The sequence below is a fragment of the Dichomitus squalens genome, assembly GCF_000275845.1.
Source record: "Dichomitus squalens LYAD-421 SS1 unplaced genomic scaffold DICSQscaffold_4, whole genome shotgun sequence".
NCBI classification, from domain to species: Eukaryota; Fungi; Basidiomycota; class Agaricomycetes; order Polyporales; family Polyporaceae; genus Dichomitus; species Dichomitus squalens.
The window spans coordinates 693,754-709,556 of record NW_006766886.1 but is presented as its reverse complement, the minus strand read 5'-3'; the positions used below and the strand labels follow the sequence as shown (position 1 = coordinate 709,556).

The following is a 15,803-nucleotide window of genomic DNA, read 5'->3' as shown; positions in this document are numbered from 1 at the left end:
CGCCATGCGATACGAAACCAAGTTGGCTGAATCTCAGTTCATGTCTACAGCGACTTCTCTAGCGCGATCAACTCCTCTAGTTTCGTCGTCGCGCTCGGCCCGGCAGCCTCCAGGTCTCTCGGCGTAAGTGGCCCCCTCACATTCGTGTTCCCGTACCTAAAGTGCTTCGACACAATCGCCTTGATACCTGCGATGCTTCCAAGCTTCTGCAGCTCCCAGTCCGCATGGCCCAGCAGTGCCTGCAACTTCTGCGCTTCAGCCAGCTTGCCTTCCTTCCACAACCTGTACAGCTCCGCGTGCGCCTTGGGCGCGACGTTCGGCAGGGCCCCGATGACCCCTGCGCTCCCCGAGATCAGGCCCTGGAGGAACACAGCGGAAGACCCGGGGAAGGTTGCGAACTTCTCCGCGGGGAGGGTGGAGGCCAGGCGATGGAGCTTGCCGACGTCTGCGCACGAGAGCTTGGTGCCGACGATGTTGGGGTGCTGGCCGAGGGCGCCAATGGTGTCAGAATCGAGGTTGAGCCCGGCGGTGACGGTGGGGAAGTTGTAGATCATGGTCGGGATGGGAGACGCGTCGGCGACCTACAGATGCACGCGAGACGCGTCCGGCTTAAGCTCAGGTGCGCAACAATCATGGAAGAGAAGGGGAGACGCACATCGCGGTGGAACTTGAGGATCTTGTCCACGGTCATCTGGGGAGCCCAGACGGCGGGGGTGAGGACGAGGGCGTGAGTCGCTCCGGCTTCTTGAGCATCGCTACAGAGCTTCTTCGTCTCCCTGGTCGACTGCCCGCCTGTGCCGGCAATGACCAGGACGTCCTTGAAGCCGTTCTCGTTCAGAGTGTCTCGGGCGAGGCGGATCGTGGTCTTGCGCTCCTCATGTGAGAGGTGCTGGGCTTCGCCGTTGCTTCCCTGCACCAAGATACCAGTCACGCCTCCCTACGATCTGTGTTAGATTTGTGAACAGGACGATGGTTGATGGTGCTCACCTGCGCAAGTCGGAGGACATGAGCTTTGATAGATGAGAGGTCGAGGTCTTCGTTTTCGTCGAAGAACAGGACAGCGGGGACATATACTCCGGGAGGTGGAGGTGTGCTGTTCGCCATCACTGCAGGATGTGGATGCCCAGTACGACGCGGAGCAAGACTGCAGTGGACACAGATCCCAATGACTAGACAGCTATCAAACTCATCTCATCGCGATTCGCGATTATGTATACCTACGTAGTTCCTGGTTATGAGATGCCGTGCGGAGGAGTACGGGCTCCCGGGACATTCTTGGGTGAGAGTCAAGAAGGATTCAGAAGCATCCCGAGTGCACATCGCAATTGCCATTGTGTATAGTACCGTTCACACCGACGCCGTGGCAGGATCCGCCACCGTCAGCAAGGCAGAGCGACATATAGCTCTACTGAGACTCGACAGAAAAGTAGACAGGGCAGTCAAGTCTTGCAGCTCCGGTTCAGCTCAACGTTCCTCCGCCCACAGCGATTCTAGGCGGCGCTCGAACGTGCCATGCCGACCGCATATGTCATAGTCCAAGCGAAAGCTTTCTGTCCACGCTTCGACTGACTTCTCTACTCTCTTCTGCTTGCCACCGGCCGCGCGGACCCACGACTTGCAGACCATAGGCGGACTTCGCTGTTCAGCTTCTGAAGCGTCTGGTATCGTAACTATTGGACTGGACCAGGCGTTTTCGGCGGGCTACCTCTTGCAATCAAGGCCTCCGATCCGAGGACTTGACAAGAGTCCGCACCATGTACTCCTCCTTCCGCCGTCGCGTCTCTGCCATGCTGCCGACTCTCAAGGGCAAAGTATCGACGTATGGACCGTCCGCGGTAGCCGCTGCACGCCAGACATCCGCGCCTGCGACAGCTTCTCGTCCCGTCCATAGGCAGTTCGCAACATTCGTTACGAACACGCACCTCCGCACGCGCTCGCGGTATGGTGTCCAACCGTTGAACATCCGTCATGTACACGTTCGCGCGTTGTCGTATTCGTCGATCCCGAGGTTCGTGTTGAGGGCGTTCAGGGTGCCGGTCGGAGCTGCGACGGTCGGTGCTGGTGGGTTCACGTATGCTAATTACAAGTTCGAAGGTGAGTAGAATATCTTCACGACCTTGCACTCGCTGCTAAAATGTTGCGTTGTGGTGGTGCGCTGATGCGGTATGTGGGTAGAGTTCAAGAAGAAGTCGAACGAGGTCTTTTCGACTGTCCAAGATACCATCACCGACGCTTTCGACACGGCTTCGGACCTAGCGAAGACAGTTGGCTCGCGTGTGTCCGAGATCAAATTGCCCGAATTCGACACTCCGGACTTTCTCAAGAACCTCTTTTCTTCCTCCGAGAGTGGCAATGGCGGGGAACACGAGGGATCGGGATCTTCGTCTCAGCAGAAGCGTCCTAGTGGCGACGATGCAGCAGCACTAGCAGCGATTATGGCAGCGACCTCTCTTTCTGCTGTGGACTCGAAAGCTGGCGACGAGGATAGTCTCGGGGGCGACGCGCGACAGAACGGGTTGATGCACCTGACGAAGAAGCTCATCGAAATTCGTTCCATGCTCATCAGCATTGACCAGAGCGATGCGCTGAAGCTCCCGAGCATAGTTGTCATTGGTAGCCAGAGCTCGGGCAAGAGTTCGGTGCTGGAGGCTATTGTCGGACATGAGTTCCTACCCAAGTGAGTGTCACATTCTTCTCGCGTTAACCGTCTCGACAACTGAGCAGCCGTGTGTAGGGGTAACAATATGGTCACGCGCCGACCCATTGAGCTCACGCTCATCCATACACCTGCTCAGTCAGATGGCAAGACTCCACGAGAATACGGAGAGTTCCCTGCTCTTGGGCTTGGAAAGATCTCCGACTTTTCTAGCATCCAGCGCACGCTCACTGATCTGAACCTGGCTGTTCCTGCTTCCGAATGCGTCTCCAATGAGCCCATCGACCTTCGCATCTATTCCCCTCACGTTCCCGACCTGACCCTCATCGACTTGCCGGGCTACATCCAAATCACCTCAATGGACCAGCCGGAGACTCTCAAGGACAAGATTGCAAGCCTGTGCGAGAAATACATCCGGGAGCCCAACATTATTCTAGCCGTATGCGCTGCCGATGTTGATCTCGCCAATTCGCCAGCGCTCCGTGCTAGCAGGAAGGTCGACCCGCTTGGTCTTCGAACGATTGGTGTCATCACGAAGATGGATCTCGTTCCTCCGGAGCAGGGTGCAAGCATCTTGTCTGGCAACCGCTACCCTCTCCACCTTGGATATGTTGGTGTCGTCGCCAAGGGCTCCGGGAAGAAGGGGAACAGGGACTCGCTCGGCACACTCGCAAAGCGCTCCGAGGACGATTACTTCGGCTCGAATCGCGACTACTTTGGCAGCACGTCGAAACTTATGGTCGGCACCGGTACCCTCCGCCGCCGACTCATGGAGGTCCTCGAATCGTCAATGGCTTCCTCTCTGCACGGCATCACCAACGCGGTCCAGCTCGAGCTCGAGGAAGCGCAGTACCAGTTCAAGGTACAGTACAACGACCGCCGCATCTCCGCCGAGTCCTACGTCGCCGAGACGATGGACCTCCTGAAGGCGCGCTTCAAGGAGTACACCGCGCAGTTCCGTAAGCCGCATGTGCGCGAGAAGCTCAAGGCGATGCTCGAAGACCGCGTCATGGACGTCCTCGAGCAGCTCTACTGGACGGACAAGCGCGCCTCCGAGCTCACCCAGCTCGGCGCGGACCCGCGCGTTAAGGCCGAGGACGTCGAGCCGTACTGGCGCTACAAGCTCGAGGCCGCGTCGTCGCTGCTCACGAAGTCGGGGGTCGGGCGCGACTCGACGCTGCTCGTCGCGGACGGGCTGCGCGCGCTCATCGACTCGATCGCGCAGGGCGAGCCGTTCAACCACCACCCGCGCGCGACGGAGCGGCTGGTCCAGTTCTCGCACGCGATCCTGCGCGAGCGCATCGGGGTGACGTCGGACCAGGTCGAGAACTGCATCAAGCCGTACAAGTTCGAGGTCGAGGTCGAGCCGCGGGAGTGGGAGGTGGGGCGCGCGGGGGCGGTGGGGCTGTTCGAGAGGGAGCTGAAGTTACTGGAGGACAGGCTGAAGGAGCTCCGACAGCGCGTGGGCGGCAGCAGGCGGCTGAACAACCTCGTGAACTACGTGCGCGAGCTGGACGAGAAGGAGAGGGAGCGGAGGCAGAGGAGGTTGCAGGCCAGCGAGGAGGATGTGGGTGCGGCGGAGGTCGTGGATGACTACCGGTACCCGCCTGCGCAGCTCGTGGACGGTAAGTTCCCTACCAACGCGTTAGGGACATTATGCTGACAAATCGATGAAAGGCCGTCATGCAATGTTCTTCAACGACCGCATCGGCATCCTCAAGCTCAGGCTCGCCGCGCTTAAGTCTAAGAGGTGTAAGGCTGGACCGGAGAACGACGTCCTATGCCCAGAAGCGTTCCTCAACGTTGTGGCTGACAAGCTCGCATATACGTCTGCCATGTTCATCAACATCGAGCTACTTGACCACTTCTTCTACCAGGTTCGTTTACCTTTCTGTTACATTGCAAGTCCTTGCTGATGTGTTGTTGCAGTTCCCTCGCGAGATCGATTCAAGACTGCTGTATGATCTTGACCGCAAGGAGATTGTAGAATTTGCGCGGGAGAATCCCATCATCAGGAAGCACCTCGACCTGCAAGAGAGGAAAGATAAGCTCGAAGAGGTCAGTCTCGACGTCATGGAAGCGTTTAGCCGATGCTGAGCGATTATCCGCAGGTTATGAAGCAGCTCAACAGCTTGGCGACCCTCCGACCGGATGTGCAGCCAACACCCCGGCGACAGCGCGGGCTGTTCGGCGGCATGTTCTGAGCTCGAGTTCTCTCCACGGTGACGTTTGGGTTGGAAGGTCTGGAATTATGCATTACTGTATTTCTTCATGGTCGTACATTCGCACTTCGTATAATACACACTGCTCCAGCATACTTTAACCGCTACGTGCCTGCCGCCCTGGCATAATAGCCGGGCTAGAGCTTGATGATGCGCCGTGGCCTCGAGGCCATCAACTCTTGCGGATTCCGGCCGAAGAAGTTGCCGGTCCCGGACGTGCCCTTGTCAACTTGCCTCGTTCAGAGTCGTTCTGCAGGAACATCCTCCTTGAGGACAACAGTGAATCAGATGCAAGGACTGTGCTTACGACGACTCGAATGCTGATCCGGCATAAATATTGTTCAGTCTGGATTAGGCACAAGTCATAAGAAGCCGGCGGGAGTCCGCCAACATTCACAAGCCTCTACACATCATCATCGAGCGGCTTCGCAGAAATCTGGGCGGTTCCGTGGCGCATGATGGCTGGGACAAGGTTTCTCTACGTTTGTCTGCTAACCATCATGGCCGCTGGTCTCTCCATCGTCTCGCAGAAGTTCGGCGGCTTCAGGGGGGTAGGTGAGCATATCGTCCGCGTCCCAGGGCTTGTGATCAGAACGCTCAACTCACCAAGTCTCCCTGTGCGTACGCCACGCACGTCACCAGACCTAGCCCGCGTCCTCGCCTCCCGCTCCTTCGAGTATGCGCCCAAGGTCGTGAAGTACTTCGTGCTTCTACTCTTCTTGGTGAACGTTCGCTCGTGGCCGTTGGCTTGGCATTGTACGTGGACGTGCTCCATCATGTAGGACAATCGACCGACCGGCTGGCTCACCGTTTTCCCACAGTCTACGTCTGGCGACCCGTCTTCCAGCTTCGCGGAAGGTACTATCTTCATACGCTGAGGCACTCTCTTTCGCCCGCACGGATACGTCAGCAGAAGAAGCTGGAATGGTTGGAGAATTTGTCGCCGGTGGGCAGGAACCCGTTCGACCTGACGGTAACATACCACACCTGGGCCGGTAAGTTCACTATCTATGCATGGCGCGCAGCACCATTCCACTCCCCCACGTCCAGCAGACACAACGTTTACGCCCTTTGTTAACACGTGCTCCGCGTCCGTGCTACGAGAGTGCTGAACATCTGGCTTTGTAGGTCCGGATGACTGCGACTTCAATCTACACTTGAGCAACTCTTCGTATCCAAAGGTGCGCATACATGATGACATGTTACGCGTTGTAGACCTCTAGTGCTTATATCGTATCTTCTTAGCATCTTGACGGCGCGCGTTTCAAGCTTGCTTTGCAACTGAGCCCGACGTTCTTCCGTACTGGGGGTTGGATGGGGCTTGGAGGTCAGTATCATCAAGGCGGTCTGATGCGCTATGCTCATAGTATCATGCCATAGCTACGCACTTTACGTTCCTGCGTGAGATTCCCATGTTCTCTCGTTATGAGATGCGCGCGAGCATCCTGAGCTGGGACAGCAAATGGGTAGGCGTTCTCGACCTACGGGTTCATCCTCCTGATTTACAGCTCATGCGCCGCTAGATCTTCGTAGCGACTCGCTTCGTGACAAAGCCGAAGAAGGGTAAAGTGAAGGCGAAGAAAGCCGTCGCGCCTCCATCTTCGTCCGGCAGCCCGTCTGCTGATGGTGCCCCCAACGCCTCCCTCCACACCGCGACCGGCGTGGTCTCTGGCACAGCAACCCCGCAAGTCGTCAACGGCACCAACGGTAACCCGAACCTCGCCTCGCTCGCAGCGCAGATCGTTGACCGCCCCGAGCCCGACGGCGCGACGGTCCATTGCCTCGCCATTTCCGAGGTCGTCGGCAAAATCGGGCGCATCACCGTGCCCCCCGGACTCATCCTCGCCGTTGACGGCTTCTCGCGCGCGCCCGACGTCCCGGGCGCGCAGGCGTGGTCGCACGCGAACCCGCCGCCGCACTGGGAGACCGTGCGGAAGCTGCGGGGACATGCAAGCCCTGACGGTAGTGCGAAGAAGGGTTCGTTGACGGTCTTGCGCGACTTCTACACCGGTCGGTGGCGCGAGGTGCCTGAGGGCGAGCGGTGGTGGGAGGATGCGCTTGGCGGGGAGGTCGAGGAGCGCAGGTTGCGCGGCCTGGGGTGTATGCAGGCTTTGAGGAAGGGCGTTGAGGAGGCGAGGACCATATGAGGCTCTGCTCTTCGAGTCCTTCGCCCCGCCCGCCATAGTAGCTTGGCTACAAGTGTCTGAGGCGAGGTCTAACGTCACGGATATTCATAGATCATCATAGAGGTATCACATCATATAGAGGTATCGAATTAACTAGCATTGTCCTAATGTACTCGAGCTTTGCGTCCGTGTATGGAGCTAAGTTATATGTATCCACAGGTGTTCATCGGCGTCCATCCACGTTCCAAGGTCTTTTCCTGCGACTTCCCACGAATCAGTTCTCCATGGGGATGATGGGGCTCTGCACCGTGACAATCCTGCTCAGCGGGCTGTTGGATCCGGGGTGATTCGGGCACTGCTGCGCCACTATGTTGGTCAAGTTGCGCCCGCTCACGACAAGCGCAAGCGTCTCCATGTCGTCCTTCCCGACCCTTTCGTGGAAGCAGCACATGTCCTTCACCGAATACGCCACCCACACCCACACGAACCTGCCCGCGCAGAACGCCCAGACGATGATGCCCCAGGTGGGGCTGGCGAAGGCCAGCCCGATCAGCGCGACCGCGAAGATCATGGCGTACTCGTACGCGGTCTCGGAGAAGAACGAGAAGCGGCGGGCGCCTTCGGGCGATGGAGAGGGTATGTAGCCGGTGGAGAAGACGACGCGCTCGATGTGCGCGGGGAAGAGCGTGATCGTCGCTCCGACGGCGATGCACCACGGCATGAAGAGCAGGACGCGGAAGAGGGTCGGGAAGAATGCCTGTGGGGCGGTATCGCCGTCCTTGACTGGGGGGAGCACATCGAAGGACGCGTCGGGGAGGAGCGCCAAGGCGTCCTGCTCGTCACAGGGGTATGCGCAGAAGAAGTCCGCCAGGGAGTGGGAGGGCCCGACCTCGGGGGACGCCAAGGACGGATTGGGGCTGATGGGATAGTCGGGCGAGTAGACACCCGTGGTCGAGCTGTTGCTCGTCATGCGTGCACTGATGCTCGTGCGCAAGCTGTTGATGTCGTTCGAGGACGCAGAGGTGATGAGGATGGAGATGGACGGGCGGGTGGGAGCCCTTGCGCTCTCTCTCCAGCTGCTGGCAATAGCAGTCGCTGGAGTCTCGCTCCCAAGGCATTGGATCGCAGACGAGTCCAGAGACTGGGAAGACGACTTTGAGCACGAGCATAGGATCAAGGGGCGAGCGAGGAGCACTTACCTTGCGGTCAGATTTACGGAGCGCAAGCATCCGCACGAGACCCTTTGCTTTGCCCATGACTCGCGCAATTGGACTTGCCTTGGACGGAGACACGAAGCGCGCATTCAGTGAGCCCAGGGAGTCGCGCGCATTCGCAAACATCGATCCGCATTCCACCGAACCCGACGAGAAGTCCATTATGAGGGGGTGCGCTTCGATCTGCAGGGTTTCTTCCGCACCGAGATCGACGGAGTCTGTATGAAGCCCGTCGTGGGTCGAGCAGGCATTGCAGGGCCCGAACACAGGGCAATGCGGACAATGATATAATATGGGCTGTGATGTTGTCAAATGAGCTTGTTACTCGCGAGGATACCGTCTGCGCGGCAGACAGCTATTGGACTTACGGGTGGGACGCGTTGCGGACTAGCGCATACGGGCTGCGCAGTCTGTACAATGTCGTTCGCGCTGGAGCTAGGAGTCATGATGAAGCAGAACGAGGAGCAATGTGCAAGAGCTTAGTATGGTTGTGCGGACCTATGCAGAGGAACAGCAGCAGACGTGAAACATATCTGCAATGTCAGCCCACGGCGCCGCTGTGGTCAGCCTCAGAAGCTCAGAGGCTGCCGCAACGACGTCATATTCGAAAGGCGACTGAGGCCTGAGGTCGAGACGCAGCGTTTCATCGCGACCTACTCAATACCTATTGAAACATAAGGCCGAGTACGCCTCGCAGAGCGCTGGAGTAGGTGTAGAATAAAGGGCCCGAACTCATTGATCATGCCGAGAACGTTCGGCAGACCTAAATTGTCTTCGCGAAGGGGAGCGAAGGGCCAGTCCGAACAACAGAGTGCCATTCAGATATATGGAAGTCTTCTCGAGGTTCTTGAAGGCTGACTGACTACGGGCTAAGTCGAAGATGGAGTGGCAAGTCATCCAAAACACCAAAACAAGAATGGGAGCAGCGTGGATGTCATGTCACAACGTTACCGAGCGACTTCAGGGCTCCAAAGGTACATTGTACCGGCACCCACTAGGCTGAAGAGTTGAGCTTATGCACCCGGTATCACACGCCGATCGTGCTATGTTAGCTAGCTTGCTGAAGTTCAGAGACCTATAGAACCGATGTGAATGGCAAAGCAAGGCACGTCACGGAGAGGATGAGATTTCCAACTAATCCTGCTTCTTTGCAGGTATAGTCATCGATTTAGGTGTACCACTAGCGCTGCGGCAGTAGCACACGCGCATGTGCCTAGCGAGGATAAAATTACGATGTCAGAGGAGGTGCTACGGGGAAGGTGCTGCAGAGATCGAGGGGCAGGATGATCGTACTACTCACTATGATTAGGCTGATGTTGGAGAGACTTGTACACGAGCCGTCTCAACTGCACTGAGTTTACAGAAGTTGTACATTGCATGGACACTTGACAGCCACTCCTAAAAGATGGTTCCAATAAGTTGTGAATAGCGAGCGTAGCAGCCATTTGTTGAGCGGTCTCATCCGTTCGCACGGTTCCACGAAGCATGTTTAGACGCTCGACATCAACTGCCGCTGCGGCCTTCTAACCTCAACGGGACCTTGCTTCTCCTGCTTTCACGAGTCGACGCCATCCCGTCACTCCGATCCAAACCATACCACACATTCTATTGGCTCTTTAGGGATTCAGAATGATATATAAACCCATGGGCCACTGCTACGAAATCAAGGACCAACCGTCCCCCAGAACAATCTTCCACCCCCCTTGCAGATCCTATATTGCGTTTCACCCTGTCATCAGTTGGCCTGCTGCCAAAGATGGAAAGAAGGTGAGGACAGTTTCTACTCTGGATGGACGACTCTGTAGTTCTTCTCTTCGCAGGATCACAGCTACGGACTCCTGGGAGCTGTATATCTCCACCAATTCCTTTGAGATTACACGGATACCGTCGGCCACGTATTATCAGTATGATAGTGAGTGTTCTCGTGCTCCACTTAACATACTGTCGATCTCATCACTACTTCAGTTGGTATACCATTTGTGTTCCCGTAAAGGATATAGCCATCTCATCTGATTTGCGTAGACATCAGCCCCGTGGCAGTACGACTCGTACCGCCTCGTCCGATGTCTAAACGTCAAAACTACGAGGTCATGGATCGTCTCCAGAGAGATAATTCTGCGCTGTTCAACCCTCGCCCCGTCTTTGATGGGAGGAAGAACCTCTATTCTACTCGAGAAATACAGGGAGCAGAGGTATGTTCCGCTGTATCCCTCATTATGGGCAAGGTTACATTTCTCCCGTTGATAGTTCGACGTGTGCATGAGCCGCAGGCATAACAATCCCACCCACAAGGTCGCGATTAGAGGGGTGACCACAATCGATGCAGCGTGCGTCTCATTCTATCGAGACACCGTCCCTATAGGGTCTCGGATCGTTCAACAACCTTCTAGCGCGGTCAGATTGCTGATGCAACCGCGGAATGCAAGCGTCCCGCCCGATAACAATACGAAGTCACTCAGCCTCCTCCAGTTGATCGTTCGCCAAGCGCCCAACATTAGGCACCATTTCCCAGCTGATGCGCGAGCTTTCTATGACATCGCAACCGCTAAATATCTCGACGTCGGGCTCTCAGTGTGGCGGGGCTATTTCCAGTAGCTTTGTTTTCCTAGATACAATGTGTCGTATGCTGACTCCAGATGGTGTAGGAGCGTGCGGCCAACACTGGGTCGATTGCTCATCAATATCGACGTCTCACACGCGCTCTTGTACGTGGTGACGGATTAGTACTGAATACTTGAACATGCTTATATTTTTGACGTAGCTATGCTCACGGTCCGCTCATCAATCTCATGATGCAACACCTTGGCGTACATGATGTACGAGGGTTGCACAATCTCCAGCCCCACAGCTTTCGACAGCTCCGGTCGTTCCTTAAGGGCGTCGTCGTCTCATTCACTGTCGCGCGCGACATGCGTCCACGCCCCATATCTGATCTCGTGGATGCAGCTGGTCTTCAGGAATTTGACAAGGAGAACGAACGGTGTTCTGTTCAGGTATGAGGCCGAGATTGGAACATACGACTCTGGAGGCTCACTCAGCCCTTGAAGCGCCACTTCGAGACCAAGTATCAGGTGCCAGTGCAGTACCCTAGGGCGATGGGCGTGAAGATAGGGAAGACCGCGATTTTCCCCGCAGAGTTTTGTGAAGTTCAACCCGGTCAAATATACCGGAAGCAGATTCCCCCTCGTGTTCAGAAGGAGTTCCTGAATATTGCGACGCAGAGGCCAGACGTCCGCTTCCGCGCCATCACTGAGGCTGTCAGACACGATGATGTACGTGATCTATTTGCTCTATCATATCGTGCGGCCCCCGCATATTCACGATGCAACAGGTCTTCAAATATAGAAGTTCCGATTACGTGCGAGAAGCTGGGATGCAAGTCAACGATCGGCCAGTTGATCTGAAGGCCAAGGTCCTCGCTCCTCCTCTCATAAAGTATGGACATGGTCACGTTGTGGTAGGCCGTGCGCAGATCTATGGATCAGCAGGAGTGCTGACAGCGCACCATATAGCAATTGGGGCGGAAAGCTGGCCATTGGAACCTGAGAGGCTGTCAGCTCTACAAACCCGGCGTGCTGCAGTCTTGGATGGTTGTCTGTTACTACAACGTGGACCGGGACCAGGTTCAGCACTTTGTGAGGAGACTCAGCGACGCCTTGCGGGGCCTCGGTAAGCAGGTAACATCTTACAGGCAGTGTCACTTGCACTCACATAACTTCACAACTGTGAACAGGCATGTGTATGTCTTAAGATCTTCTGTTTTCCTTTTCGGCTTGCATTTTCATGAAATTCTCTCCAATAGCCATCCCAGATAAGATGCCTGAACTCTTACCTGGGAATGGGAGCAATCCTACTGCGGTGAGGAAGCTTAACACAATGACTTCCGGAGCACCATAGTCATGAATAAATCCATAACAGGTTCTTGAAGAATATGGGCGAAAGCTCAAGCCAACACTTGTTCTTTGTATCATGCCGGAAAATTCTGCGGAGACTCGCAGGGCGATCAAGTATTGGGGCGATTGCGCCAGAGGCGTGTCAACGCAATGCGTGGTATGTGTCAAGTCAACAATCCTAGTAAGAACTACGCGCTCATGCACGAGGTACAGCTGAAAGGGAAATGGGACCATGCCAGCGAACAGTATTATGCTAATGTCGCTCTGAAGCAAGCAGTTCCTTGCTACTGCTCGTGGATCAGTAATCAGTGCTAACGCTTGGAATTGAACAGGATCAACTCTCGCATGGGCGGTATTAACTCGGTGATCGAACACCCCGAGGTCGGCGATTTCCTTAGAACAGCGATGATTGTCGGTCAGTGGCTGAATCACCTTCTCAGCTGTAATCCATCACTTACAACCTACGTCAGGCGCTGACGTTGGGCACCCAGGTCCCGGCATCACCAATCGGCCCTCTGTCGCCGGAGTGGTTGCGTCCTTGAACCTAGAGGCGAGCATCATGACCTCATATAGTTCAGTGCAGCAGCCCCGTCAGGAGATGATTGAAGACTTGGAAGAGATGATCATTGTGCGTACATCTACTTGCATATCAGGATCTGGGTAGTTGCTCACTGCCCTCCGAGCTTAGTCTGCTCTGAATGACTGGCGCAAGTATCGCAGAGAGTCTCTGGGTTCAGAGTTCGACCGGCCACCGAGCGTCATCATCTTCTACAGAGACGGAGTGAGCGAGGGCGAATATGACCGAATTACTCAATATGAAATCCATAAGATTCACAGTGAGCTCTTCACCCTATGTCACATGTCGCTGGGAGATCAAGTCAACTCCGACAAATAGGCTTATTCACAAGAATGAAATTGCCTCGGCGCGTGTGGCCTAAAATTGTCTTCATCGTTGTAACGAAGAGGTATGCGGTCTTGCCTTGCAGTTTGACGATGTGGAAAGATTACACCCCCTAGGCATCACGTCCGGTTTTTTGCGAAGAAGTGCGTCCCGTCAGATCGACGGCATTTTCCCCACAATCTCACCGATATCCAGCTCAGAGGATGAGGACCGCTCCGGGAACTGCCCCGCAGGACTTCTCGTTGATGACAGCATTACCAATCCGCATGTCCCCAACTTCTATCTCCAGTCACACGCGGGTTTGCTGGGCAGTGCGTGCCTCCAGGCTTCCTGGTATTCTGTGTGGTACTGACTTTGCAATCCACGCATATAGCAAGCCGGCCCACTCATTACTCTGTGCTGGCCAACGAGGCACAGCTCGATATTGATTTGTACGTATATCATCCCCGATGGTGCCTGTCAAGTCAATCAACCCTTGCACACAGCATCCAAAGGCTCACGTTCCACTTGTGCCACACATATGCAAGTGCGACGCGGTCAGTTTCCATCCCCGCTCCTGTCTATTGTGAGTGTCGAAGCAACCCCTCCCCATAGTGCCAACATGGTTAACTGTGAGACCATTGTCCAGATGCCGATGTACGCTTTGCAATTCTTCCATTGCTTCTATCCGACACTGACCCGGACGCGCAGCGCTTGTGTCTGCGGCTTCCCTTCCTCTGTGGGAATGGTGCATCCCTGAGCGACACCGCGTCGGACACCACTTCCGGGGAAACCTTCGATCTCGAAACGTGGAAGCGTGCTGTGGCACTTAGCAAACCATTTCCCGGGTTCCAGTTGAGGATGCCCTTCATTTGAACTGCCTACTGTCTCTCGGTCTTCGTCGTCGAGAATGCCCGTCGATTGGGCGGAAGCATGTACTGGAGGCCCCGTGATCTGCCTCTGTACGAATACCTGGTAGATCTTGCATGTCTGTTTGGCGTCCACACCCTCACCGTGCGTAGGACGCTGCTACTTATGTGTCATGCTAGCGTCGAGTACAGTTGTCATCGCAGTTGTATATTTCATGATTTTGAATGGCATCCGTCCGTTTGCAGTGCCACTGGTGTGCGACACAGACGGAGTCACATGGATGGCAGGTGAGGCGGTCAGTGGATGAGGGCTTGTTGTAGTGGCAGCATGAGCGGTGCTGGACCTTGCTGACGTCACGCTGCTGCTCGACTGCGACAGTAGAGGGCTCCAAGGGCTCAACATCCAACACCCGGTGATCTCTAAGCAGCTGCTGGATAACAATTTCATTAGACTCAGTTGCGCCAACAGTTGATAGAGGAATCTGGGGACGCACTCGTCGTATCCTTGCTAGACGAAGCGGTTCATCGCTCGATCGAATGCGCCACATCTTGGCTATAGACTTGACGTTCACTTATTGGTCTCGTGGCAAAAGGGTTGCGATCGAAGAGAAGCGCCGATCGAGCAGCGGCGCCAAGCAAAAGGAGCCTACGCACTCTCGACTCCGATCCGCTAGGACGCTCGCTGCATGTGGATGAGCTGTCGAGCAGCTTCGGCGTGACCGTTCAGTAGCCTGCGAACGTGAGTCTGTTCCTGTCAGACGAGCGGGCGAAAGGACCGGATAGGATACGACGGCGTGAAAATGTGCGAATACATAGAGATTGTGTGGGATGAGAGCAGATGGAGATCCAACGATACAAAACGACGCACGCCCTCATTGCCTGCGCACCCGTGGCGCGGGAATGAGGCCCAGGAGGCCGAATGCGAGTGCATACAAGGCGGTGGCTGCGAACCGCGCGTGAGACCCCTAGTTGGACTGCGAAGCGGTACCGCGAGAGCAGAGGGGGGTGCCCGAGGACGTACCAGCTATGATACCTTCGAGGTATCCCAGACTCGACCATTGGCCTAGCGTGTACACCAGCAGAGACCAACCGGCGACTATAGATACGGTCATGACCTGCGAACCTACGTCAGAATGGGGGAGGACACGTGTCTTGGGAGCTTACAGGTATGACGGTAGAGAGGACGCCAGACTGCCTCCAGGACCGATACTGGGTTCAGGTACGGGTTGGTCATCGCTCGAGGACTGGGCACATTATACGGCGCTGCTTACGTTTGGCTGTTCTCCTCGCACTAAAGGCAAAGCCAAGACGTACAGAAACGAGGAGACCGTTATTGCGGCAGAGAATATCGACAGACGTGCAGACAGCCTGGATTTGGCTTAACCGTCAGCACGGCGCATCGACCCAGATTATAGCGAGTTGCGCACCTACTCCAACGCCCCTCTCCAGCCTGCCCATTCAGGATACGCAGCAGGACGTTCCAGCTGTCGAAATAGTATGTAAGGAGACCCCCGGGAAGCACGAATTTGAGTTGCTTGACAGTATGACGCGAAAAGGTCATGAGAGACATGTTGAGCGCGGGCGTGGAAGGATACAATTCAGAGTCGACAAAGGTCGCGTATATAGGGCGCGCTCTGAGGATGATGAGCTCCGAGCTCGTTGAGCTCGACGTTTGGGAGGCAGGTTTCCCTCGCTCGATCGTCGTCGGTGTCGGACCACATTCACATGCCATCATGGGCGCTAGATAACCGAAACGGACTTATCCTCCGCTAAGTTATCAGATAACTACTTACGGTCCGGGTTTGCGGGGGCGTCCCCATTCGGTCGCCTCGGTAGAGGCCCTCTCTCCTTCTCAGGATGCTCGGAACTCGTTCAAGATATTCAACTGTACTCGCAGGCCTGTCCGAGGAGAAGCTCGTACTCTCAAGTGCCGACCGAAGCCG

General features: G+C 55.8%; 6 protein-coding genes across 6 annotated transcripts; 3 read left to right on the top strand and 3 right to left on the bottom strand.

Moving 5' to 3' along the window:
- Nucleotides 1–10: 10 nt before the first annotated feature.
- DICSQDRAFT_152921 (dihydrodipicolinate synthetase) lies at nt 11–1,181 on the bottom strand. The gene is made up of 3 exons (XM_007362414.1): nt 988–1,181; nt 656–937; nt 11–581 (listed from the first exon to the last, which is right to left on the bottom strand). Exons 1-3 carry the CDS (start codon nt 1,102–1,104, stop codon nt 45–47), a joined length of 936 nt encoding a protein of 311 aa, XP_007362476.1. The 5' UTR covers nt 1,105–1,181; the 3' UTR covers nt 11–44.
- Nucleotides 1,182–1,754: 573 nt separating this feature from the next.
- On the top strand, nt 1,755–4,860 carry DICSQDRAFT_166841 (uncharacterized protein; the record flags this gene model as incomplete). Its single annotated transcript, XM_007362413.1, has 6 exons — nt 1,755–2,094; nt 2,176–2,677; nt 2,735–4,281; nt 4,334–4,533; nt 4,586–4,714; nt 4,768–4,860. 6 exons carry the CDS (start codon nt 1,755–1,757, stop codon nt 4,858–4,860), a joined length of 2,811 nt encoding a protein of 936 aa, XP_007362475.1.
- Nucleotides 4,861–5,377: 517 nt separating this feature from the next.
- Nucleotides 5,378–7,214, top strand: DICSQDRAFT_152920 (uncharacterized protein; the record flags this gene model as incomplete). The annotated part of the gene is made up of 7 exons (XM_007362412.1): nt 5,378–5,433; nt 5,521–5,634; nt 5,700–5,873; nt 6,007–6,059; nt 6,124–6,205; nt 6,259–6,344; nt 6,402–7,214. Coding segments are annotated over 7 exons (1,189 nt in total), but the record flags the coding sequence as incomplete, so codon positions are not given.
- Nucleotides 7,215–7,278: 64 nt separating this feature from the next.
- Nucleotides 7,279–8,380, bottom strand: DICSQDRAFT_166839 (uncharacterized protein; the record flags this gene model as incomplete). Its single annotated transcript, XM_007362411.1, has 2 exons — nt 7,279–8,145; nt 8,204–8,380. 2 exons carry the CDS (start codon nt 8,378–8,380, stop codon nt 7,279–7,281), a joined length of 1,044 nt encoding a protein of 347 aa, XP_007362473.1.
- A 2,244-nt stretch (nt 8,381–10,624) lies between these two features.
- Nucleotides 10,625–13,892, top strand: DICSQDRAFT_80298 (Piwi-domain-containing protein; the record flags this gene model as incomplete). Its single annotated transcript, XM_007362410.1, has 20 exons — nt 10,625–10,809; nt 10,864–10,923; nt 10,980–11,211; nt 11,266–11,490; nt 11,550–11,675; nt 11,731–11,887; nt 11,952–11,957; nt 12,021–12,076; nt 12,137–12,268; nt 12,325–12,404; nt 12,444–12,526; nt 12,582–12,739; nt 12,800–12,965; nt 13,007–13,076; nt 13,129–13,155; nt 13,208–13,323; nt 13,386–13,443; nt 13,498–13,577; nt 13,641–13,648; nt 13,703–13,892. 20 exons carry the CDS (start codon nt 10,625–10,627, stop codon nt 13,865–13,867), a joined length of 2,190 nt encoding a protein of 729 aa, XP_007362472.1. The 3' UTR covers nt 13,868–13,892.
- Nucleotides 13,893–14,627: 735 nt separating this feature from the next.
- On the bottom strand, nt 14,628–15,592 carry DICSQDRAFT_99951 (uncharacterized protein; the record flags this gene model as incomplete). The annotated part of the gene is made up of 5 exons (XM_007362409.1): nt 14,628–14,803; nt 14,882–14,975; nt 15,025–15,069; nt 15,132–15,228; nt 15,288–15,592. 5 exons carry the CDS (start codon nt 15,590–15,592, stop codon nt 14,733–14,735), a joined length of 612 nt encoding a protein of 203 aa, XP_007362471.1. The 3' UTR covers nt 14,628–14,732.
- Between the last annotated feature and the right edge of the window lie 211 nt (nt 15,593–15,803).

Coding starts and splice junctions, on each gene's coding strand:
- DICSQDRAFT_152921 (XM_007362414.1), bottom strand. CDS start 1,104: ATGGCGAACAGCACACCTCCACCTCCCGGAGTATATGTCCCCGCTGTC. Junction 938..987: donor ATGTCCTCCGACTTGCGCAG/GTGAGCACCATC, acceptor CACAGATCGTAG/GGAGGCGTGACTGGTATCTT. Junction 582..655: donor TCCTCAAGTTCCACCGCGAT/GTGCGTCTCCCC, acceptor GTGCATCTGTAG/GTCGCCGACGCGTCTCCCAT.